At 44.8% G+C, this 26,470-nt stretch overlaps 1 protein-coding gene across 1 annotated transcript; it reads right to left on the bottom strand.

Moving 5' to 3' along the window:
- Positions 1 to 48: 48 nt before the first annotated feature.
- SCARB2 (scavenger receptor class B member 2) lies at positions 49 to 26,151 on the bottom strand. The gene is made up of 12 exons (XM_072861418.1): positions 25,947 to 26,151; positions 17,948 to 18,105; positions 13,891 to 14,038; positions 12,204 to 12,392; positions 11,329 to 11,420; positions 10,468 to 10,587; positions 9,349 to 9,527; positions 8,675 to 8,793; positions 6,682 to 6,755; positions 5,170 to 5,221; positions 4,348 to 4,506; positions 49 to 2,776 (listed from the first exon to the last, which is right to left on the bottom strand). Exons 1-12 carry the CDS (start codon positions 26,061 to 26,063, stop codon positions 2,735 to 2,737), a joined length of 1,449 nt encoding a protein of 482 aa, XP_072717519.1. The 5' UTR covers positions 26,064 to 26,151; the 3' UTR covers positions 49 to 2,734.
- Between the last annotated feature and the right edge of the window lie 319 nt (positions 26,152 to 26,470).

Below are 26,470 nucleotides of genomic sequence, written 5' to 3'. Positions count from 1 at the left end.
CAGCAGCGAGTCCCCACCCACGGGGGACAGTTAAAAAAAGGGATAAGAAGCCTGAAGAGATCGTCCCCTTGTATGAGGAGAAGAGAATGTCCTGCTTCTGGTTTAATAGAGAGTGAAGAAAATCTCGCGGGGAAAAGCCTTCTCGGAAAGAGGTTGCAGAACGTAGGTACTGCAGGGACTGAGCAAAGAAAATAAAGGTGCAGCTTAAAGCGCTGCGTCACGTTAGAGAAACAGAAAGTGCAACACTGATTCAGAAAGCCAAAAAGCTTCAGCAGAAGAACAGCTCTGAAGGGCCAAGTCCCAGGTAGGGGTAAGGGGGCGCAGCCCCCATTCCAAGGGAAGCCACTTCGGCCAAAGCACGTGCCTGCTGCTCCTCTGCCCTCGCGGGATTTTACCCTCTGCAACATTACCGTTTTGTTAGAGTGATCTGATGGCTTATTTATTGAGAAGGAAACTTGGAAAGCTGTGGGCAATGCCTGGAGCCTCACGGAGGACTTACGGTGCGCGGAGGACGCTGCCGCACAAGACGCAGACGAGGCAGAGTGTGCTTTTCAGGGACCTGGCTGGCACGAGAGAGGCGCGGAGGCCTGTTGGCATCTCTGGCCTATGCCGTGCAGGACGAATTACCTGCTCACAGACACAGGCTCTGAAGACAGTGCCTGGGAGCCTATTCCCACGTTGCAGGTGGACACTAGAGCGAGCTCTATCGGGAGAGCAATACAGCTCCTTTAACTCAAGGCCCGACGGAGACTCATCGACCCCCAACAAAAGTCAGGGTATATTGACTCAAGAAAGAGATCTACAGGGCTGTACCGGGCTCATTACAGTCCTACACAGCCGGGGGTCTCTCCATACCCGCAGGGTCGCTGGCTCAGAAAGACCCCATTCTTACTGGGGATCTGCCTTACAATGGAATCAGCAGTTTTCCCTTGTCCCCTTCCTGACACCATTAATTTGGGGTCAGGCTTTCCCCACTGTGGGACGTGGGAGACAGCTAGGACAGAAAATCCACTAGATTTTCCCTGCATGACAGGTTCTTTCCAGCAACTGGCCAGGGAAGGACATGAATAGCACAAAAGCGCTGAGGTGGCTGTAACTCCAGCAACGTATCTGGCATCCAGAACGTGGCAAGAAGAGCAGCATCTGGGTAAAAGCAGAGCAAAGAAAGTCCCAAGGTGTTTTCACAGAGTGTTATTTTCAGCCTAGCCACCCCGAAAGCAACATTGGGGGGGGGGGGGGGGGCGGGCCACGGAGAAGAGGTGACAGCTTCAGCCCACGACGTCGAATAGACAGGTTTCTCCAGAACAACTCCTTTGAGACGACTCGCTGTAGAAAGTTGTGATGAGTTTCTGGTTTCCTGGGCGTACGCTTGCAGTTCTCAAGGCAACAGGCAGGCAGGCGAATGTCCGACTGGAGTCCTGCTCCTCGGCCGAGGTTTAGGATACCAGCTCTGGCCTTCTGCTGAGGCAAACACATGGAAGAGGCAAAGCTGCAACTGCAATACTGTGAGGACCCTGGGCTGTGCCAGGTGCTTTTAGCTAATACAGCTAATAAATAATTGCAGTCACCATGAAACTTCCTGCTCAGAACTGGCTCCAGATGAACAACTGTTGAACAAATCACCAGCTAGGAAAAAAACCCCAAACCAAAACAATGCAAAAACCAATACCTCTATTTAGAAGACAATAATACATTTTTAAAATATGTTTCACTGTCTAGATCTAATGGAAATACTTCTCAATGAGAATATTCTTTTAACTGGGGAAAAAAATACTTCTGTGATTTTTAAAACAAGTTTCCACTTGACAAGTAAAAAAAGTGTTATGACTTCTCAAGGCCCTACACATACCTTAATACAGAGGTGTGCTTTTATCCTAAACAGTAAATGTAACTGCCAAGTCTGCATTCACATTAAACCACACAGCTGATAACCGTGACACAAATACCAGAGAAAAAAGAACACCATTTTTGTACCCTCCACCATCAGGAACAATGTTGTGTTGTGTTTTGTTTTTTACGCTGAAGAAAAAACCAAAAACGTTAAGGATAAATGCATCGCTAACATGCAATGGGATCCTGTGCAGAGTTAGAACAGTTAAGAGGTCTGTACAGAAAAGCATTTCAAATCATCAGCTTCTTTTTACCTAGTAACTACAGATGCTTAACAAAGTTTCGCTCTGTTTTGGATTCGTTGTACAAATCAGTTTTGTGGAAGGACCAATGACATTAATAATAAACAGTCAGTGCATACCAGTAATAAGTAGTGTGCCATACTTTACAGAAAAGACAATACTAGGCCTACAGCAAAATTGTCCGTTCTTCCTGGGCGATACAGGAGCCTGCTCTGTTTCTAGAAGGGTACTTCGCAGCCCACACTCCTAAGGCCATTTGCAAATTTTACCTGTGTCGTTCCTGTATTGAATCAGGCCATTTTATTTTCGCTGATATAGTGGTTATGGTCATCTATGGCTGTCAGTGCAGGTACAAAGAGAGTGCAGGGCTGAAAAAAGCAGGATCTCAAGCAGTTTTAAAATGTAGGTTTAGAGTTGTAACTTAGCTGGTAAGAAAAGTCTCCTCCCTTGCTGACAGTGCAGATTCTTTTCCATCTCTACAGCACAAAAAGTTATACTTGACACGATCGTTTCTCCATAGTGGACAACGCTGGGTAGTGGTAGTTGGTATTAGGTCAGCTCTAATAGTTTGTTCTCCAAGCTCACGTGTTAAAGAAAATCTACTAAGACGTCCTGATGAGTGGGGATCTTTCATCTTCAGTACTCTGAAAGAAAAAAATCGCAACACAGCAAAGTTAAATGTGGCACATTAGAGAACTTCCACGGTGGGGAAGCTGGATTGCTGAGACTCCAGACAGGAAAGGAAAAAGCTCTTGGCTCCTACTTCTAAGTACAATTTCCTGTAAGAGAACCAGCACTGCACTAAAAAAGCGCCAGAGGGTGGATGGCAGCTTGAGCAGGGACCTCAGGCTCACTGTAGCACCTTACAGATGATGGAAGACCATAACCACCCTGGCAGGAGGGGGATCACAAGGAGAGCTGTAACTAGCTGGATTACTTTTGTTTGCAGGAGAAGCAACAAAAGCAATGTAGAGAAAACATGGAATTTAGGTGTCCCTTTGTCATTTTGATTCCTGTGCAGTGTTCAAGAACATCCAAGAGAGCTGGGATGAAGCTATACGTAGGGTGGGGCAGAAATGCCTGGGACAGGGGCCTCAGGCAATGGGAGAGTTTTGACTCTCTAGTTGAGCCTGCCAACAACACAGGCAGGCTCAAAAGCTCAAAGGAAAAAGTACCCATCTCTCTTGTAAAGGAATGTGAAGTACAGTCCTGAGAGCATCTGCTCATGAAACGCTTCCTGGGTACTCAGAGAGAAAATCAAGAAGGAAGCCATGAGAGCCAAAGATCAGCTGCTCAAAGCTGCTGCTTGAGGAAAGGAGGCTGCAGACCTCACCGCCCAAGTGCTGCCACTACTACCGCATCTCTAGTCCCACTGGAGATGTGATGCTAGTGGGACCCACTGACCCAGATGGGTCCCACTGACTTAAGACAAAGCATACGCACAGTGTGGCTGGGTGCTCTGGATGCAGGCGTGAGGGTGCTTTCTCACACGGTTAGAAAGTATTTACGAAACATCATACAAGCAAGACCACGCTAAGACCACAGCAACTACAAGGAGAAAACAGCCTACTAGAGTACCCAGCCTATTTCTCTAACCAAAGGATCCACAGTTTGTCTTGTCTGAACCTGACTGCCTTGCCTATTAGGGTGGAATTTTGGCATCAGCTTTCAACATGACTAGCAACCTTAATGCCAGCATGTCATTTTGTGACAGAACTTTTCATAAATAGATGTAGATACTGTCTGGATAAAACTTCTGCATGCTGTTGTATGTAAAATTCATCTGTTCTTTGGTCATAAATTTGCATTATGATTCTGAAAAATAATCAACTGGCACAACACAATTGTTTCTACTGAGAACACTGTCAGATTGTCGCTGACTAAATCTGTCCATCAGCTATGGTGGACGTTTGCATCTTTCCCTTCAGGGTCCTCTAGACAGGCTGATTTTTTTTTTACTACTGTTGGCAAGGGAATTAGGCACAGAAGATACAACCTGTCTTACCATGTTTCTTATATTAGCTCCATTCCTTTGTTTTGGTGCATTTATTCTGAGTCTATTAAAACTTCCCTTCCCTAGAAAGGTTATTTTAAACAAAAACAACGTATAAAAATATTTGTGTGCAGAAAGACACTGAACAGGTAAAATCAACGAAAAGAAAATCAAATACAGGCAGATGTACAGTAAGCAAGGTCAAATTCAAATGCTACTTACCTCTTCACTTATTCCCCGGGACCTGCACACGAGCACAATAAAAACAACCCCAAAAACAATTCCTAGAGCCATGATTACGAAGGGGATTCCAGTTACAACACTGGCTTCCAGCAGGACGTGCTTGAGTTTGCTGGCAGATGCTTCATCAATCAGAACACTCTGGAGCAGAGAGAGATGAAGAGGAAAAAAAAGATTTATTTCTGTTCTTCCTTTCTATTAGACTGCTTTACTTTTGTGAAGGGTAGGGAAACAACAGTCCCACAACTCTCCACCCCTGCTTCATTGCTTCTTGATATAATTCCCCTCTAAGAATTCTTAGCTCTCCTCGTGTGGCCAGAAGGATCATCTAGTCTGCATTTCAAAAGAAAGTAGTGGTTTTTAACTCTCAGGTTAGGAATGGAATAATATAGGCCTGGAATAATGGTGTACGTCATTGAAACTAGTCCCCTAGAGTCCTCCCCGAATCCAACGAATTCAGTGATCCAACTACAGTCCAGGAATATTCACAAAAAAAAAACCCCTCAAAAAAAAGATGTGATCTTGTGAACTCTTGCCTCCTCATCTGAGCAGCCCTTTTCCTCATGGCCAATACCTTTGAAATTAAAAGGACTTTCTGACTGAGAGTGTTTTGCAGGGCTGAACTTAATGCTATGGTCATCAAGCAGCAGGAGGATGTTAGTTAAGAAACAGCAACAGCTTCCTACCTATCACCGTATAAAACAACAATAGAACCAGCATTTTCTTTTCTGGTTAGCTCAAAGACAGTATTTTTGCAAGCATAAACATACCGCAATGCTGCAAAGAAATAACAAAAATACTTACCTCGTTTATGTACATCACTGGGAAAATTAGCGTTCGGATGTTGCCTGTTTCACTGTGTAAAAAAAGAAATTAAAAATTATCATTTTGCAACTTTTCAGCTTGAGGGTTTTGAAGACAGATTAGAGTAGAACAATGAATGAGGAAACTGTCCCTGAAAAACCTTTGGGCTGCTCCTTTTTATTGTCAATTTTCACCTCCCTACTGGAATAGAACAATCTCAGTCTCCAAGATGAAGAATAAATTCTGTTTTGGGAGCAATGGCATACTTTGGGACTTGGTGGGGAAAGAGAGGGATCCATAAGAGGCTCATTAATAACTGACTGAATGACTGTGCCAGTCAGCAGGAATGCTAAGCTAAGCTGATGTTGAAGGTTACTCATATTTGTAAAACACAGAAACTATTGTCCAAGCAACATGCGCATAGCAGCAAAAAACCCCCAACATTTGGCACACATGAAATAACAGCTTACTCATAAGTTGTTTTCATGTAACAGCTCCTGGGCACTAGAAAAGAAGGTGGTGCTATTCTGAAGAAACACCACTGACTCCCCCAAGAGGATCGGGCAGATAAAATATTTATTTTTTAGTTATAATATATAGCCAAGCTGTGCCAATAAACATCAGCTCAGAAGCTGAGCAGGAAGAATAGCTATCACACAGCATTGGTGATGAGTAAATCAACATGTCAGAAAGACACAAGATGAAGGGAACAGTATTTCTGCACAACTGAGCTGCAGTTTGGGGACAGCCCCTTCAATCTGGAACACCCAGAAAACCAGGCAGAATCCCCTCGGAACAAAGAAGAAATGGGGCATTTTACTCACACGTTACTTGGGACTGTACAGCGTTCCATTTGCAGGGTTGTACTGACTGCCAAAGCTGCAGTACAAAGATTTCTCTTTATCATACCAATGTAGTCACAGGCAAGGTATGTCCCTCCAGCTGATCAAATGAGCTCTCCCTCCTGAGTTTTGGATGGGATTTTCCTGCTCTTGTGAGACATACCACTTGGTCTGCTTTTTGTGCTTGCTGGGGAAAGGCATGGGCAGCCCTGTCTGGGGTCATGCCTTCTCATTTGGTTTTCATATGACCACTGCTGAGAAATGATGGTAACTACAATGTTTTTGTCTCCTAAAAGCTGTGAAGAGTAGGATGGCATGTCCTCACTGCAGTGAGTAGCCACTCTCTGAGCTCTAGCTGCACTCCACTGTGGCAGACCTCTCTGAGCAAACAAACCAGTGTGATATGACTCATGCCATCACAAGCATCACGTGGAACCTGTCCATAATATCTTGGTTTTCTTGAATACTGTCTTTGCTCTGCAGATGGAGCTGCAAAATCTACTTGACCTGTGAGAAGAGAGGATACTGCCACTTGTAATTGAGATTTGACTGGATTTCTCTCTCTCTCATTCGCTCTCTCCAACCAATATTCCATCTGAAGACTGCAGAAAATTAATTTTGAATATCAAATCAGATCTGAGATATCCACCTGGCAGCACAGAACACTTACAAAAATTCAGGTAATTTTCTGACATGAACGTTGATTTGCATCCGCTTGGCTGCTCGCAGAACAAGCCCTGTCAGCTGGGGAATAAAAGACATCAGTGTCAAAAAAAAAAAAGAGTAAACGTGAAATAATAGGAATACAACCTAATATTTACACTGGTATGGACTTGACAAGGCAAGACAAGACCCACTTAGTGTTACTATTTATTTTCCTTCACCAAGATACTCTTGTAACTCATATACCTACATTCCAGTCTGCCTCTTAATTAAGGAGATGTGAAGAGGCTGCAACAGAGATAAGGGTGCCATTGTGCTGTGCTGTGCAAACTTACACTTCGGCTACAGAGAGATCCCCTTTCTTCCAGATCCAGCTGTAGTTTTGGAAACACCCTACAGCTGTTTGTTCTGCTTTCTGACTGCTGTTGCAGAGACTCTGCAATCTCAGCCACAAGACAAACCTTTCTTTCTAAAGGGTGAAAAACAGATACTGACCACAGTCAATGGGAGTGTACGGCCACAGAGATAATGAGCGTGAAACACTTCTCACAGTAACGCCACCACTACAGTAAGAGTTGCAATTGGATGCACAGGAATATCTTCCTCATTCAAGTAGCAAAATTTAGTCTGGAGAGTGGGTGAGAGGGGGGAGGCGCAGAGCTCATTTTACAGCAGTACAAAAAAGCTGGGTAAGTAGGAGCAGGGTAACAGGAAGAACCTGGCACCAAACCAGATACCAAGCAGCATCTGCTTAAGAGAGGAATGATGCAATTTCCTCCTGCTTCAGCTACACTTAACAGCTTGATGAGTCAGAGTACTCTGCTTCTGTAAACTAGGCAGGTCATGATTTTGCTCTTTCCCTTGACCTACGTTCCTGTGTGTGGATGTAGAGATCAGTGTTGTACTGGTTTTACCTGGGATAGAATTAATTTTCTTCATAGTAGCTGGTATCAGGCTATGTTTTGGAATTGTGATGAAAACAGTGTTGATAAGCCACGGATGTTTTAGTTATTGCTAAACAGCACTTACACAGCCTTAAGGCCTTTTCTGTTTCTCACGCTGCCTTGCCAGCGAGTAGGCTGGGGGTGGGCAAGAAGCTGGGAGGGGACACAGCCAGGACAGCTGACCCAAACCAGCCAAAGGGATATCCCATACCATATGACATCATGCTCAGTGATGAAAAACTGGGGGGGGAAGTTTGCCAGGGCTGCTGTTGCTTGAGGACTGGCTGGTGGTGACCAACTGGGATTTTTGCATCACTTGTTTTTCTTGGTTTTGTTTCTCTTTGTTTTTTTTTTTTCCTTTTTTTTTTACTTATTCAAGTGTCTTTATCTCAACCTGAGTTTTCTCACTTTTACCCTTCTGATTCTCTCCCCCATCCCGCTTGGGAGGGAGGGAGTGAGCGGCTGCATGGTGCTTAGCTGCCTACCAGGGTTAAACCACAAGTGTAAAACCATGGACCATCAGCTGCGAGCTCCCTTTATTTCTGACATTTCATGGTGAGAATACCAACAATTCTGTAAACTTCCATGAAAGACATAATCACCACGCTTCTGTATCTCTCCTCTCATGATTCCATGCTATCTAAATTGAGTCCAACATCCACTGAATCGTTATTGATTTGCTCTCTTGGTCCACATACCTAGCTTCTTCAACCTGGGGAAAACATAGCCAAGATAATACCCAAATGGTTGGGATGGCAGGGTGAACAGGAAAAGTAGCCTCAACTGCTTCTAAGAAATATTTTAACCCCTTCATCTCATCATTACCAGTCTGATGGCATCTCTAATTGCACAGGCACAATGGGAAAAGTATTGTAATTCTTGCTATCCAGCAAAGTTTGCTCTATACAAGCAAATACAAATAGATCAGTCCCACATAAACTAGTAAAGCTTCCCTGAGGTCAGTGTGACTATGTCGATACACAGCATCCAAGAAGGTGACCTAAACCCATGTGCTTGGATTCACCTATATAACCCTTTAAAAAAGGCTGCACTTACAGGATTGATGTCCAGAAATGTCTCATGATATTCCTTTTTGGGATGCATGCCCTCTATGTCCTCTATAAACTTTTGATCTGCTTGGTAAAAATGTGGAGCTGATAGAAATATTGGAGCACCTGGAATGTGAAAACATAGAAAGTCACCACCTAAAAAAGGCAGAGCAGGAGTTGAGGAAGTCTTTGAGGACCTCAAAACTCTTCCCACTGTGCCATTTACAGTGAAAGGAAAAGTCCATTCTGGAGCTACAGAATCAACGCTCTGACTCTCTGTCGTCAGAACAAGCAAATTTTCCCTTGTGCAGCATCAGCACGGCTTCTTGTCTCAAGCTTGCATGCTGGTCTTTTGCACTTTTTCATTCGACTACTCAGATGTGACAGCTACCTGGATAAGAGCAGAGGATAAATGCCCAAGCTGTTCAGTGTGCATCCTGGTACTTTCTTCTGATTCCTTGATTTAAATCATTGCTGGAGCAGACAGCATCTGACAGGAACATCTCGTCAGGTCACTGCTGCATTTTACAATCAAACGATCACTTGTTGGTGGCCAGTTTCACCGAGCACAATCATAACCCTGCAGGCCTCACCAAACTGTCCTCTTATATTTCAGGCAGGAAGGAAAATATGTTCCCCACTGATGTCCTTCCAGTCTGCTTCCACCGCCTGGTAACATACCTTGCTTGCAGATGCTGACATTCAGGACACCAGTGCCAGGGCAGTTTCCTGGTGGCACGCAGAATCCCGCATTGTCTGGGTTAACCGTCGTGTTGGCAAATACCATAGCAGAGGGCACAAAGCGGTAGGCTGGGATGCCTGCAACAGTTCCCGAGCTGTCATACACCAGGTAAAAAGATCTGCAAGGAAGAAAAGCCAGACACAGGTTTGTTAGTCTTGAGCACACACTGACACCTGCTGCAGATGTCTCTCTGCTGATGCCTGTGTATCAACTTAAGTTTACAGTAAGCTAGAGGTTTGGTTTAAGTCCATTCCAATGATCTTCTGTATTAAATTTAATAGGCTTTTGATCAGCAAATACACATCTCGTCATTCTGCTGCTGCACAAAATAGATGATCCTGTGCCAACTGTGCTGCTGCAGGGACAGTGATGCCTGCCTTCTGCATTTCAGGGTCTCACTCTGGTCCCCGTGTTGCTATTGCGTGTTGTGTGAGACAGTGCTGGTACATGCTACTGAGAGGGACAAGGAAAGGAAAACAGTTGTGGAAGACAGAACAATTTGGCAAGTCCTGAATTTAGAGTAACACACATCTGTATTGATTTAAATAGAGAATTTCAGATCAGTTTTGTTCTCCACAGACAGGGAAATGGGCAAGGGAAGAGACAAGGTGGAACATAAGGAAGGAAACACCAAGATTTTCTGCATCATGTTGCATTTCAAACGGCATTACATCAAGTCATGAATCTCTGAAGAGGGCAGTCTGGGTTCTCTAAAAAAGCAAGGCACAGAGGAAGATTTTGGAGGAAAGGAGCTTCGGGCAAGATTCATATAAATCCTTCCGTTCCCCTCATTACTAGTCTTGCAAGGCAGTCCAGTCTGTCTTTCCAATCATCTTCCAAACTGTCACTTTATCTTTATTTTGAAATAGCACATCCTTAATTTGATGCAGATTGGGTTTTTTTGGGATAACTCTCTCATCCTTCATACCATGAATAAATGCAGAACACTCATACTGTTAAATAAAATCACAGGAAGAAAAAACACCAGCCTAACATGAAACCTCAAGAGAAATGGACGTAAATGCTCTGCTTTAAGAGTGACATCTTCTTCTCCTTACCTGCAGAAATCAGAAGAAAAGATGTAAATGTTCTCATCTTTGCTAATCAGCGGGTGAAAGGATGTCCCATCTGTTCCGTTGATCATGTTACATGTTTCTGTTGTCCACCAGCTCAATGACCTGAAGAAAACGAAGCAAAGAGAGTAAAGGTTAAAAGATCTTTGACCCGTGGTCAGGTGATGCCAGCTCATGGTCTAAGCAAACGAGAATCAGACCTGTACAGTGCCAAGTCCTCTTGCCTCAGCTCCGCTAACAAAAAAGGGGATTAAAATGGGTTTAAATTGCATCTGTAGTCTCTTTAAATTGGCGCCAGGCAAGCAAGACTACGTCTGCAAGAGCTCGCCCCATGTATGTAATTGCTGGTAGATGTTTTGTTCAATGGAGAAGGATGATTTAGGTAGTTCATCTTTGGCTTCTTTGTAACGCACGCTGCCTGCTGAAGAAGTGTTAGATACCCAGGCGCAAGATGTCCCAGCCTTGGCTCTGGGTACAGAGCAGCAAGGAAGGGTGGTGTCTGGGAACACTGGCTGTGTAGATGCGGGAATACTGTCCCCACAGGTGGCTGGGATGGGTGTCCTAGAGGAGGGAGTGGAGAGAGGGTCACTTCTGCCAAGGGGCAGTCAGGGGTTCAGAGGTGAGTATTCACAGCAGTCTGCTCTCTAAGGGCTTCCTTTCTGTCTTCCTTTCATAGTTATATGACACATACCAAAATACTGGGGGGCTGGTCTGAAGCTACAGCTGCTAAGAGCTACCGCCATCCTCAGAATAAAAGGACCTTTTTTTTGTAAACATGCTTATGTTCATCCAAAATGTGAAAAAGGGCAGATTTCGACAGAGGCCACACCACACTGAAAAACTTACTCTTTTCCTTTCCATTCCACAATCCTTGAGAAATTAAGGTAGTTCGTTTCCCCACTTAGGAAAACATATTCTCCATCATCGGTTCCATTCATCTGCAAACACATACATGAGTTTTTAATCATTCCGCTCATTCTGTAACACCTGGCTCATAACTACAAGGGGATCCAGGAGTTTAAGCTGTCATCACTTCAAATCCACCCTAGAAGTGATGGACTCCCCCTGAGGTAAGTGCAATTCATGAAACTCCACCTTGAATATAAATGAGGTGGAAGTGACTGGGCTAGATTCTTACACCTCCCGAGTGAAGGAAATAGAACATTAGATTAGCCTTTTTTTCCTTTGAAATTTGCCACTGAAAAAAACAGCCCTTAGCAAAAAAAATAAACCCACAGAAAATAACCTGAGTGCTGCAGATGATCTCCAAGAAACAAGGAGTCCCCACAGCCCAAAATGATGTGCGACCAGAAACACTGTGGAAGCCAGTAATGGCTCCAGCACAGAAATAACATGCAATTTCAATCAATTACTAAGGAAATCGGTCCGGAAATTTTTCTAGTAGTTTGCACAACCGGCCCCACAAAGCCCATGTTATTCAAGTGAGCACAGGCAATAGTGGAGTGCTTTACATCCACCCTTGGAAAGCTTATCCATACCTGATAAAGGGAAGTCAGATAAAACACTCACAGCTGTGCTACCAGCCAGTGCCTAGGCACAGCCAAACTGAAGAAGGAACATCCTTTTGCTATCCCTGCAGCCCACCTCCTGGCCTCAGTCCAAGCGCATCCTTCTCAACTGGCTGACGATGACACTCCGAACTCTGTAGCAATGACATCATTCCCCATCTAAAGCATCAGGAAGTGTTGCATACCAGTTACCTTATTAAAGAAACCAAATACTGGATCGATCTCAGGATGCAAAAGATGAATGGTTGACAGGAGCCTGTCTTTGTAGCCCCACAGTAATTCATGAACGGTGTGAACTGTAAACAGGGACTCTTGGTACAGAAGCAGCAGCACTTCTGTGGCAAACTGAAGAGGGGTTGACCTGGTCCACTCCATCGCAGTCTGCCAGGGGATTGGAATAAGGGAGCAATGGTCAGATTTACTGTAGAATAAATAATACCAGCTGCATACACACACAGACACATTTCAGCATTGTACATGTTTCAACTGTCTTTTCAGTTTCATTATTTCCACTCGCGGCAAGTGATGTGCTGGCTAACAGGTTCTTCAGCTTTTCTCCCGCAGGGATGTGCTCTTGCAGATTCCCGTTCAGCCTGGCACTGGCTCACAACCAGCTCAGTTCCATGCCATTAACTGCCACAGTCTTAGGAATGGATTTTAAGTGAAATGTGCAAAACCGCTTTCTAAACAGCCTGAATTTCACAAGTATATTACAGCTGAAGACATTCTTCGAATTTCACCCTTCGAAGTTACTGTTTACATTATTAAAAGCTATTTTTAAAAGATAGCCATTTCTCCAAAACGCAAACAATACCAAAATTTATTTCCTTTCTAGCTGACCAGTGATTTTACAACATGTCTTTAAAAAAGCAAAAAACAAAAGAAGGGAATATTCCTTGGGCGAACCAACCTGTAGTTCTTCTAGTACTGCCTGTTACAGTACATCACAGTTAAAAATCTGAACAAGAGATAATACTTACCACCACTCAAATGCCTGGGAGGAACTGTAAATACAGTGACTGTATTGTTTGCAACTTTTAGTAAGCTGAGTCCTATCTACTACTATATACAGTGCATTTATGTATTCATTCATGAAATCAGACAAGACATTTTTGGAAATGCTGGGGAAAACATAGAAATGAATGTACCCTGTAACTGAAGTCAGTTAAACTAGTACAGGGAGTAAAGGCTTAGTTACACAACCAACAAGTATTTTAGTACAGTCTAACTTCCTTTGGAAGGTATGACAGCTTTAGATCTGCTTGTTCTCATACTATCCCTGTATGAGACCAAAAATAATGGTCTGCCTCTGATCACCAAAATGAGACTTTCTTTGCAGAGTACTTTCACCTAACACAGTTTGGGGGTGCATGTTTTAACTTCAATTTTATTCAGAGAGCACCTTTTCATTCAGCTGTATCTGAAACTCCTCTGCTATAATTTTTTTTTTTCAGTTTGAGATGCAGACTTGGAGGCCATTTCTGCAATTTTGACAAAAACAACCCCAAGCATTCCCAACTTTCTCATTCAAAAGTCAGAGTTCCTCCTATGCATTTAACATCACTAATGCCCTAGTTTCACTTACTCATGGAAACCAAACAAGCCTGATTTCTGCTCATCTCTGAAATGTGTGTCAACTCTCAGTGCAAGAGTGAGGCACTAACAATACAGAGGCGTATGGTGAGGGAGGAACAGAATAAAAAAACCCCACAACAGTCCAAACCAAAACTGAATGCAGTATCTGCCCCGGACATAAGCTGCCTCTCTCATTCTTCAATCATGTTTATCTACCACAAAGGGAGAGACGGTATGAAGCAACAAGCTGCTAGTTATAAAGTGTGTTAGGATGATTTCCCAGCAGAAATGAAAGAGAACTCACCACTGCAGGAATATTAACTGTTCTAATCAGGTCCACTTCAGGGTCTCCCACTGACTTCTGAGGTTCAAATACATACGTCTTTGGATTCAGAGCAGATACTTTGGTACCGTTGTCCAAAAACTGAACATGCACTCTTGGCCTGTATTCTCTGTAAAACAAGAGAGTTTGTTCTCTAATCAGGTTAAACAAGTACACAAAACATTAATTGCAATTAACTTATGGCTATTCTACTGCTTTAAGCACATAAAGGATGGGATTTTCAGTTCATTAGGAGTAGATTCATTTCGGCTACTGCTGCTGTCAGCAACAGAACTCCCTTTTGTGTCAGTGTAAGCTGAATGAGACCTCACAGGGTGCTTCCAAAAATGCCACCCCACGTGCTAATTGCACTTTTTATTTTTGCCTCATCTTTAAAAACCTCCAAGGAAAGAGAACAATTTCAGACAGTACAGAAGGATTTAGAGGCACTACATATGGGACTGCCCTTGAAGTACAATTCGAAAACGAAACTTTTGCCTCTTTGCTGCAGGCAAAATTCACTCCCAGGCAGAACAAGATGTAGGCTTCATGTAAGTCTCATTAACCTGACCTAAGAACCTAGTAGCATCTCTCTGCTGGCTTCCAAGTACTTTGCACTAGGACTTCTGGGCTTACATGTGACACAACCACAGAACAAGCCTTATTTTAGCTCTTCTCTTTAATTCTCAGGCAGGAATCCTGGACATGACAGAAATTCAACTGAGTTTTTGCCGTGAACTACTCAGGCCCTGGGAGGCTGCTTCTGTTACTGCCTAAGCACTCAGACAAGTAGCATAAAACCCAGGATTGCTGACAAACAAATGCAATTGGCAAGAAACATCAAATGCTACCTGCTGGCCTGATGAGGAAGTCAGATCTTAATTACCCTGAAACACATGTCATAACCATAATTCAGTCCATTGCCACTACCATTTTACAAACAAGAAACATACAATTCTGCAGAACTGGCTGGCTCAGGCTTAAAATGAGCTATACATGTGTCTTCAGCAAAGCCAAAAAGGGAAAGGGCAGGTTGTCTGCTTATGGCATGATCCTGTTGGCATACACATGAAGTGACATGCACTGTATTTCATTAAGTCTACATTCACTCAAGAATTTGTTGGCTTTTACATTGCTTTGCTTCCTGTGTAAATTTTAAGTCCCAAGACATGGAGGTGAATTATTCTGCAAGACCCTGTGCTATGATGTTTTTCATTCATTTCAGATACGAGATCCTACCCTGGCTGCACTAGATCCATCAACGCAGCTTCATGACAGGCTGTATTACTCTGGTTCAGTCTTTCAAATTTAAAGCAAACTGGAAAGGCCTGTGAAACTACTCTTGTTAGAAACCAACCATTTCCCATCTTCCTTACACAAACAGCGTATCTACCACTCTTCAGCATCCCTACCAGCTAGTAACATTTTGGTCTGGCAACACTTCCAGCTTGATTTGGCAAGAGCCTCTTGTACAGCTATCTATTTTATAACCTAGGGCTTGAACTGAGGGGATGGGAATGGACAGTTGTGAAGAGCTTTCCCTAAAATAGGCCAGAGTTAACCTGAGAAGCCTCTCCAACTCTAAAAGGGCCAGACAGGAAAATAATACTCCCTGATTAGTGAGACGAGCAGGAAAGTCTCAGATGTTAAAGACAAAAAGCTGTAAATGTGTGCAAGACCACACAATATTCAAGTGTTCTTTGGGACTCAGCAGGCTTGGGCAGCTAAGCGGCTTGCACTTTATAATGAATTATTTCATATGCTGCAAATTCAACTTCCAGGATTTAAAAACACAAGCACGACTACATTTTTGTTACAGAATCAACCTCTGCGCTAACTGGGTTTACAATGTATGTTGGTCAAAACTATGAATTGCAGGAAGAAAATGCAGGAAAAGATTCTATTTAGCTGTCCTACCTCCTCTGTGACTCATTAGATTATTTCCTCTGCTTGTCTGGGTGAGTTCACTTCCAGCCTTTCTCCTCAATACCCTGTTTTATAAAAACACTGAGCCATGCACTTCATGTTAGGGCATTTTAGGTGTTCTGCCACATGCTAAACCTAAATGAGTCTTTAACGCTCTGCTACATGGGGCCTGTGAGACAAACTTGGTATTTATTCTCTGGCTTGAGCACGCAGTATGTCTGCAACATCCCTCCCCTCTCCCTCTCCTCCCACATTCCTCTCTTCCCCCACCCACCGCTCACAGCCTGGTACAGCAGTGACAGCTAGGCAAGGATTAAAGAATCTGCTGGAAAAGAGCACTCCACTTTCTAACTTTCCTCTTTCTTCTATCAGATAGAGCACAGTAGAATCAATTCCTGTTCAGACATGTCAAAATCAGGCTAACCAAACAAGCCAGAAGTAACTGAAACACGCAGCGCTGGAACACGCAGCCTCCCTCCCTCGCACTGCAATAAACAACTCAGGGAGAGCCTGCGTCGCCCGACGCGCTCACAGCCAGCCCGTGGCGCGCGTTGCAGGGGAAGGCTCTCCCAGCAAGCCACAAACCAGCAGTTCAGGCTAGGCCTCCCCTCGGGTACAGACCAACCCAGCCAGCTACACCACCAGGCCTGTCCATCCCACTGAACTCTTTCATGGATAAGGTGCAGCTTCACAAACCGTGCTGTGTGGTGACACCAAGACGACACTTGGAGCTAACGAAAGGGAAAAAAAGAAGCTAGCAAAAGGGACTGAGTACCAGGGTGCAGAAAAGCATGGACCTATGCAATTTCATGTAGCTCTATTACACCTAGAGCTGGCCCTATTTATCTTCCTGACAGAGAATGCACTGCTGACTAATTATCAGCATTATACTACAGAGAGCTGAAGAAAAGCTTGGGAACTTGAAAGCTTATGTATCTTTTCTCCAGCTCTACTAGTTTACCTAATACAAGGTATTTTGCCAAAGTACCACATGTAGTTTGCCAACAGGCTAAACTGACACAGTACTGAAATACAGAGGAGATAGGGGAAAAGACTGATGTCGGAGGGTGAAGCAAAGCTGAGGTGTGGGAGGAAAGAAAGAGAAAGGCAAGACATACTGTAGAGGCCAAGGCTACCACAAAGGCTCTCCCTTTTATTCTATAGTATTTTTTTCAAATACTAACAACCAGATTCCGATCATTTTGCAGCTTAGGTAAAGACAACTCCTTCTGGTATTCAGCCGGTGCCCGGTCTGAACAAGCGTGTGTGACCAGAAGTGAGACCGACAATAAGAAATCAGCCTTTTCGCCATGGTTTTCATACCTCCATAACTTCAAAGACCATAACGCTTCCTGCCACAGGACTGCTCCTGGTTTACACTACTGCATGCAGCAGAGCAGAATGAAGCTCTAAAGGAAAACTCATTTGTAAGGTGACTTTAAGATCTCTCCACATGCAGCAGACTCAGACTGTTCAGTGTGTAGCCATACCACACAGAAGGAGAGTTCAAGAAGCTGGATAAGCTCCAACACTTCACGTGGCCTTAGTAAGTCTCGCTGTCTGTAAAAATGGTAGATATGTTTGAATCTAAGTAGGTTTTATAGTGAGGGTTGGCTGAGGAAGATCCCTGTAGTACCACTCTCTAACTGGTTTTCTGGCCACATTTTTACTGACTTGAACTGTGCAACTTCAGCTAGGAAGTAATTTCTGAGTGAACACATGAATCACACTTTTATGCAACACTCCACTCCCCACACTCTCAAAACATCACCCAGTCAGTCACTGTTTTTTCTGTCATAAGACAGCAGGCCAGGATGCAAACAACTTCCTCTGTGTTCAGCAGCTGAGGAACAGCAGCACACAAGCAAAATCTTGCCCAAAATCTGATAGAAGTCACTGGCTTAATCTGAAACTGATTGCAGGCTCTCCAAGTGTCAGTCTAGTTGTACTATCTGGGTGGTGTATGACCATGCTCCCTTGGATAAACTTTTACTCACACATTAACAGCTAGATTTTCTCCTACAATGGGATCCCAAGCATTCTGGATCCCACTTTTTGGCTTCCTCACACACAACGGGTTTAGTGAAATGTGAAAATAGTGAAATGGTCCTACCGGTAGGTGTACGGCCCTATTTCCTCTACAAGAGGAGTATCGCCTTGAAGCACTTCTAAAGGATTTGTCACATTAAAAAAGTAGAACTGCATGTAGACTGGTGGAGGAGGATCCTCCCAGGCTTCAAAGGTTTCCGTGCCATTTTTCAATACTGTTCCCTGAAACAACAGAAAGACAGATTACCTGTTAATGATAGACGCTGTATGATATTTCTAGGAAAGAGAGGAATTCTATGCTGTTGGAACAAGCACAGGCAATAGGATTCGAGACCCCAATTCTACAAATATTTATAGATATGTTTTACTTTGAAGCATCTCACTAAATATCAACAAGATCAGACCCAGCTACAATGGCTCGCAGGCTAGGGGCACAGGTTTGTTGGGTTTGTTGTTCCACTTCTTCCCACAAACACTTCTGCCTGACATTTTTCAGAATGAAGACTTACCAGCTATTACACAGTGATCCTGTTGCATTTCCTGTGTCAGCAAAAGCCTAACCTGGTGTAAGATACCAGGAAACATGCCAACATCAGAGCTAAAAGTGGAACTCAACAGTGGGAGGCCAAGAGGTCCTAAGAGAGACCTCTTAGGAGTAACAAGGCCAGAAAAAGAGCTTAGATTCCTTGTGTTTATTATTTCTTTGCCTAAGAATGTCAGATCCCAGTACAGCTGAGAGATTCTGTCTCCAAAGCAATTAGACTCTGTTTTTCAGTGGCCTGTGAGGAAAACCTGCAAGTGACAGAAATTTCTTTCATGTAGGCATACTGGGATTCGTGCCTTTCTGATATCTCTGAATAGGGCAAAGATTCTTCACCCTCTGTCTTTAATTACTTTCCTACAGCAATGGGAGTGCATGCATCTCCAGACCCATGGACTGTCAGTCCATTTTTTAACGAATAAAACGTGGACCGACAAAAGAAAAGCTCTAAATCATTATTTTATGACAGAAGCACTTAAGTAATGAATCAGTAATTCCTTTACCTACTAGCATATACGTGTTATAAGGAAAGTCACAACCATACCTGTGTATAGCTCCATTAGAAACATATAACATAGGTCTCAACCCCTCATTTTATTACCATTCCGCTTTAGATAAAATTCACCCCAATTATAAAAGCATAACCACCACCACCACCAAAATCTAGGCTTTTCATATAGTTATAACACTGCTACTGCTACTGTGGTAGTAAAGAGAAATTTGGCTTGCAGAGTGGAATTTTCAGGAATAAGCACAAAGAAAACTATATCTTTGAAAACCGTATCACCTGTAGATGGAAGAAGGGGAGGGGGGGAATAATTTGCAATTAAATGGGTCTCATCAACACTTGCTCTTTTTATTCTTCTGAGAAAACAAATCAAATACTGTAAGTGCAAGCTCAAAAGCAGGGAAGACTGGACAGCTGCCATTTCTTGGTTACTGTTTATGGGGTCTTAACTTTATCAGCCACAGTTGCCTCAGGACTCATTCTTGGCCTTCCCACTTAAGGAGCTGTTTTCTCTCCATGTAGATTTTAATTTTGAATGATTAGATAAAGAGAAGACTGTTTCAAAGAAAAACTTATTGGCAGGAGCTTGGAATGGCAGCAGTATTGTTGAATAGCAATGAAAGCCAACCCAGCTGGTAGCGCTTCGCAGTTGCAGACTGCTTTCCGCTGAGAATTTCAAGCCACGTATTCTGTGCACAACACAAAAAATAATATACTTTAGACATGCTTCAGGAGCTTTGTGCTTTTCTTTGGAACTACCAGCACCTCACATGTACCATCTCCTACACAGCCCAATGCTTTTGATTCTGTTTTCTTGCGATCTATGCCAAGGAGGCTCATCCTTGTATTCAGACGGAGCCCTCCTGAAGTTGGTTTGTAGGATCAGGAACACAAAATCTCCCCAAATCAGGCATACTATTTCCATGGTGCCACCATAAAGGGCTGGGAGCAAGACAGCAATGTATGTAAGACACCTACAGAGGACTGTGACAGCTTTCCTCCATATGCAAAAAACCACATTACAAAGTCCATTATTTCAGAGGTGGTGGCATAGTGAACTACTGATGTCTGCTCCCTTCCTAAGCTGTATAAAGCTCACATCTCTCACGTGCATGAAACACAATGAGTATAAGCTTGACACTGATAAACAGAGTAACTATTGTCTGTCTTGACCTTAACCATCCGTATCTAGGAATTTAAACCGTTTCCTAACAACTACTAAGCATATGCAGGGCACCTATCTATTGCTGAAATATCTCTCATATGAGGCAACTAAAATGAGAGATTATTACTCAGTCTAAATGTGCAATGTTTAAAAAAAACAAGTGCACCTTGGTCATATTCATTCCAGTTTTAGGCTCCAGTCTATCCTTTATGACAGAGGGATCACATTTACGATGTGCAGAGAGGCCACGTTCCCCGTCCCCTTCTCCTGAGCTAGACTGAAAACAAGAAGCTCCTCAACTCAATGTAGCATCGCTAAATGTAATATGGGTTTCTACCACGCTCTCTCTTTATACACATATGCACCAGATTACACACAGAGAGCATTAATAAGAAGGAAATGAAGGAGCTTTTCTCTGGCAGGTTGGTTTAAATTCAGGCTCTTGGGATTTTGAAATCATAAGTGATCCCCTGGGAGATGGGCTACAGAGCAAAAGGGTAATGAAACAAAGTCATCTGGTGATTTTTTTCCTGGATCTGCAGGACACCGTTTGGATCTCCCACAGAAATGACATGTCTATTTATAGCCCTGTACAGTGACAGCCCCAGTTGTAAACCCAGATTTACAAACTTCTGAGCTGGATTCAGATAGACTCCTGTGAAACTCTCAAATAATAAAATATGGTAAGCTCTCTTCTTCTATTTTTCACCAAATGTTACCAGGGATGCTTGGGTCTATCACATGATATTACACAGCTTGGACCTGAGAGAAAAATATGAGCACGTACTTTTGAGCAAAACGTATGTCCACATCCCTCAGCTGATGGCATTCAAGTTTAGCTCCGATGACTTTGCTCTACACCAGAGTAGGATCTGATGTTAAAGGACTGGGATTGCTTGGTTTTTTGTCAGAACTCATGTTCGCTACCAGGTTGGGCAGGCTGTGAGGCAGTAGATCACAGGACTGCTCTTTAATCTAAAATATGTGAAAGATACAGCTCCGCTGTAGTTATTGCTGCTGTACTGCGTAAGGCCAGAGAATCAGACCTTTCTTCTTGATACATTTATATGCAAGAACAAGAGACACAACTTAAAGTATTCAGAAACCCCAAGTCAGACGCTAGGCCTGCAGGCAGTAGCCTAGAGAGGCCTCAGACTCAGAGATCCTGTCTCAGAGAGATGCAAGGGTGTACCTACTGCAAGATCACAACCTAAAACCAGTGGACAGTATGATCTCCTGTCTTCACTCAGAAGCACAGCAGGGGTTCTCCTTTCCAAGTGGAGTCCACACTCATTTCAAGTGTACCAAAGCATCCTTCCCACTGACTTTACTTACCATGCCAGTCCTGAATTTGCAGCTGTCTCACTCTTTGGTGTTTCCTTGTCTTGACCATGCTTCACACAAAGCAAAAAAAAAGCGAGCTTCCCCTCCCAAATGTAACTGCTACTGGCAGTGATAGTGGGGGTGGGAAATGGTACTTAACATTTTTGGAACCTACACAGAAAATTAAATTTCATTTTTTTTCCCTGGAACTACAAAATGTTCTAATTCCAAGACATAGTTTTATGTGTTCATCTATGACAGAATTTAATTGCAACTTTTAAGACACGTGACAGGGTAAGCTTTCAGACCAACATGAGCAGACTTCTCTGACCCTGCACCTTGGGAATGGTCTGCTCAAAAGGAGCATCTCAACTGATCCTTCATCTAAGCCTCCACTCTAAACTGTGGTGAGAGCTCTAGTATTTCACATTAAACAACAACAACAACAAAAGATCAATACATAAACTAAATCAAGGGACAAAATACCTTCCCTGTCCTTTTGGGTCCTAAACACTCCAGACAATCCGGCTCTAGAGATGGCTGGCAACAAAAGCCCAGTGAAATTTCCAGGGGTTACAAGACTAAGCGTTTTCTGCAATTATCAGTGTAAGGTATGGGGCATAAAGAAAACACTTGAGGTAAAGGACCGATGGCCCAAGTGTGGAATTAGGTGCATAGATCAAAGGTTGTTATATTCATAAACTGCATGCTTATGGCAATAAAATACATAACCATATAACCAACATACAGCATAAGGCAAACACCACTAGCAGCTAGGAAGGCCTTTCTCCTGTGAGCAGCTAATTTATTCATGTTCATTACAGTTTTTTTGCCCTTATTCGATGGAGTTTCAGGTGCTAGCCCCTGACAACGAACAGATATTGGACAAGTTACCCACTCGGTGGATAAGGAATTGGCTGGATGGTCGCACTCAAAGAGTTGCGGTCAATGGCTCGATGTCCAAGTGGAGACCAGTGGTGTTCCTCCGGGGTCGGTATTGGGACCGGCACTGTTTAACAGCTTTGTCGGCGACATGGACAGTGGGATCGGGTGCACCCTCAGCAAGTTTGCCGATGACACCAAGCTGTGTGGTGCAGTCGACATGCTGGAGGAAAGGGATGCCACCCAGAGGGACCTTGACAGGCTTGAGAGGTGGGCCTGTGCAAACATCATGAAGTTCAACAAGGCCAAGTGCAACGTCCTGCACCTGGGTCAGGGCAATCCCAACCACAAATACAGGCTGGGTGGAGAAGGGACTGAGAGCAGCCCTGAGGAGAAGGACTTGGGGGTGTTGGTTGATGAGAAGCCCAGCATGACCTGGCAATGTGCGCTTGCAGCCCAGAAAGCCAACCGTCTCCTGGGCTGCATCAAAAGAAGCGTGACCTCCCTCTCTACTCCGCTCTCCTGAGACCCCACCTGGAGTACTGCCTTCAGCTCTGGGGCTCCCAATATAAGAAGGACAGGGACCTGTTGCAGCGAGTCCAGAGGATTGCCAAAAAGATGATCAGAGGGCTGGAGCACCTCTTCTATGAAGACAAGCTGAGAGAGTTGGGGTTGTTCAGCCTGGAGAAGAGAAGGCTCCGGGGAGACCTTATAGCAGCCTTCCAGTACCTGAAGGGGGCCTACGAGAAAGCCGGAGAGGGACTTTTTACAAGGGCATGTAGTGATAGAACAAGGGGTAATGGCTTTAAACTGAAAGAGGGTAGATTTAGATTAGATAGAAGGAAGAAATTCTTCACCACTATGAAGGTGGTGAGGCACTGGAACAGGTTGCCCAGAGAAGCTGTGGATGCCCCATCCCTGGAAGTGTTCAAGGCCAGGTTGGATGGGGCTTTGAGCAACCTGGTCTGGTGGAAGGCATCCCTGCCCATGGCAGGGAGCTTGGACTAGATGATCTTTAAGGTCCCTTCCAATCCAAACCATTCTGTGATTCTATAATTCTGTGAAGTTAGACATCTGATCTGGCATGGCACTCTAATTCACAAAAAGCCAGTAAGACTGGCAAATAAGACAGAGAATAAGTTGGCAAGATTTGAATGCCTTCCAGGAAAGGTGCTCCTACTGTCCTTGTCACTACACATCTGCCTGCTGATTTTCAAGGGGATGTGAAGTCTGACACGGGGCTGGATTCCCCACTCTTCCCACATTCCCTCTGTATCCAAGAACCCTGCCTTTGGCTTGAAAGGATGCAGCACACAAACACCCTACCCATCCTCAGTGGTTCACAGGTCCTGTGTTTGGACACAGGTGCTTCAGCTGCTCCAAAACGCGGTCTTCCATTTCAGCTGTAGTTGAGACTGCAAAGGCAGCTCTTCACTGCAAGTCAGCTCTGCTTCAGGACTGCTGGAAAGCCCTCAAAGGAACACGAACTACCTGTCATGAGGGCAACCTCTTGCCCCTTCTGCAACTTCTCCAATGACAGAGAGGTTGAGGATGCTAAGAAGGGCCAGAGCGCAGAGATAACATGTCATGTCCAATGCCCTGGACTGCAGAGAGAGCTGGAAAAGCTCGAGTCTTGCCACATTTCAAAGGCAAATTGAGATTTGTCTATTTGCACAAGATTTTCTAAGCTGCATACATGGTTACACAAGAGACAGCAACTTTCTAGACTACGCACAAATGAGAAAAAGCTCACGTGGGATAAAGCATGTGTGGAAAGCAGCCGAATCAGCGGAGTGACTGGGAGCACACTGCTTTGGGGCTGAAAGAGGTACTTCCCCAGTTAGTGTGTGTGGCTTCTGGAGAAGGCCACGAGGGAGTCAGTGGCTAGTGCAGGGACCATGACACTTGATTCTGTGCAATCCAGATGTATGCTAGCACGAGCTGAAGAGCGGTAAGCAGGAAAAGACTGAGCTCTGGAAACTTTATCCTGCATTACTGAAAGCCCTGCTGAGTGAATACCAACTTACTCTTACATAATCAACCATTAAGGGTAAGGAGCATGTAGCTAAGAGATAATACGCATAAGGAGGATCACGCTTAATTCCTAACAGTCCTACACCCTCCCGCCAAACCATTTTTTTTACCCCACTGCTCTTTTGGTAAGAGCACGAAATAGACTTGAAACTAGAACTTCTGCTGTGATGCAGAGGATGACACACTCCCTTCCAAAGAGACCCAAGATCTGGGAGAGGGAACTGCGCATGCCTATACAAAGCTGTGCCGATTTGGCTTGGTTTGCATACAATTTTGCATACATTAACACTCACATCACTTCATGCCTGGCTTTCAGACTGCCTAGAAAAGGTATGGGCTGACGATCAAATGACTTCAGGATAAACCATCCATTACCCATGCTACAGCAGAGGGTAATGGATTATTATCTATTAACTATACCCATTATCCAGCATGGCAGAGGCACACACCTGAGAACAAACACTGGAGGAGTAGCTATATGAGCAGTTCCTGAAGAGCAGCTGACACACTGGCAGGCTGCAGGACAGCTTACCCTATGGTAGCCTTTTTTTTTGGCTATCCCCTGAAGTTTACAGGCACACTTCATAGTGCCACAACTTGCTTTAAGCTGACTGCCAACCTAAAATTGCACTCGCTAAACCTGATTTAAGTTAGGACAATACAGCTTCTATGTTAGGAAACAGTCCCTGTCAATACCCGAAAGAAAAGAATAGTACATTGGTTAGGGCATCACAGGGGATCAGCAGACTTTGGTCACCAGTTAGACAATAGCACTGGTCAAATCCCTTCATTTGTTAGCAGTCTTGGTTTCTCCATCAGAATAACAGAGAGAACGATATTCCTCAGACTAGGCAGATAAATAATTGTTCATTTACATGCTTCACAGGTATTTTAAGGGAGTTACTAACACTAACACAGTTGACCCTTCTCACAAGACCACCAGATAAAAGCAAAGAGCCAGTATGAGAGAGGAACAAAAGCTTAGGCAGACCACGAGCAGTGAAGGGCTCTGCATTCATAACAATGCCCAGATGGGTGTCGCTCAAGTGTGGTACAAGCACCCTTTAACCACAGGGTGAAATGCCTCGCTGTCATCACCCAGCCTGGGAACCTACCACGTGTTTCAGCCCATAGCACCTCTGGCTGTGCTCCAGAGGCAGCAGTAAATGGAGCAGCAGAACAAGGTACTGTATGAAAGCTGCAAGAAATCTATGGTAGGGACGGCAGAACAGGAGGGGTGCTTTAGGTGTTCCCTGCTCACCTCGTGCCGCTGCTCTGGAGAGGGCTCCTCACTACAGCTGCTGCCCCACAGCCAGTAAAGCTGCCTCAAAAGAACTGATTTTTACCCATATTTACTCAATTTTTACCCAGCCCAGGCCCAGTGCAGCCTGAGCTCCATCCTGAGCCCCAGCATAGCCCGGTGGTGCAGGGCAGGGGGGGCTCACTGCCCAGAGATGCTCCTGCCCTCGCCCAACCACAGCTGGTGCAAGGAGGGAGCCAGACAACGACACCCACCAGCCCCCTCCCTTCCCTCCCTCTCCTCCCAGGGTTATTTTGAGGGAATAAACCGGTCAGGAGGAATTGGGGCGGGAATCAGGCCGTGCTCTCACCTGCTTCACCTGCAGGTCCACCACTGTCTGGAAGACGTGTGCTACCAGCAAGGAGATGCTGGCGATGAGCAGCGTCATGGCCAGGACCCCCACGGTGACGAGGCACAGCGACTTCATGGCTGCTGCCGAGGAGGGACCCAGCCGTCGCCGCCACCGCCACAGCCGCCGCCAGGCTCCGGGCCGGGCGCAGGGGGCGGGCGGCCGCCCGGCCCCGCCTGCCGACGGGCCGGGAGGGAGGAGCCGCCGCCGCCGCGGTGCCGCCCGCCCCGCAAGGCGAGGAGGGTCCGGGCGCTGGGGAGCCGCTGCGCCGCGGCCGGTGGCGGGGTGGGAGCGAGGGGCGGGACGCACCTCTCCCAGGGGGAGGTTTTGTGACCCAGGTCTGGCAGGCCCTTGCTCGATGCACCAGGTTGGTCGCCGCACCCTGCTTACCAGGGAAGAGAAAAATGCATCCGAGAATAACTTGGGTTTGTTCCTGTTGGCAAGACGAGCTGGCTCTGGCACGGCCCAAGTCTTCCTGTCTGCTG

This window comes from Ciconia boyciana, chromosome 5 (assembly GCF_034638445.1).
Source record: "Ciconia boyciana chromosome 5, ASM3463844v1, whole genome shotgun sequence".
NCBI classification, from domain to species: Eukaryota; Metazoa; Chordata; class Aves; order Ciconiiformes; family Ciconiidae; genus Ciconia; species Ciconia boyciana.
Note: the sequence above shows the minus strand (reverse complement) of the source record. Positions and strands in the feature narration are given on the sequence as shown.

Bases quoted from the DNA above. Each gene is read 5' to 3' on its own strand.
- SCARB2 (XM_072861418.1), bottom strand. From the start codon at position 26,063: ATGAAGTCGCTGTGCCTCGTCACCGTGGGGGTCCTGGCCATGACGCTG. The intron at 12,393-13,890 runs GTGAGTTCTCTT...ATCCCCTGGCAG, and splicing joins CAGTTAATATTCCTGCAGTG to ACTGCGATGGAGTGGACCAG. The intron at 2,777-4,347 runs GTAAGTAGCATT...TTTTTCTTTCAG, and splicing joins CCCGGGGAATAAGTGAAGAG to AGTACTGAAGATGAAAGATC.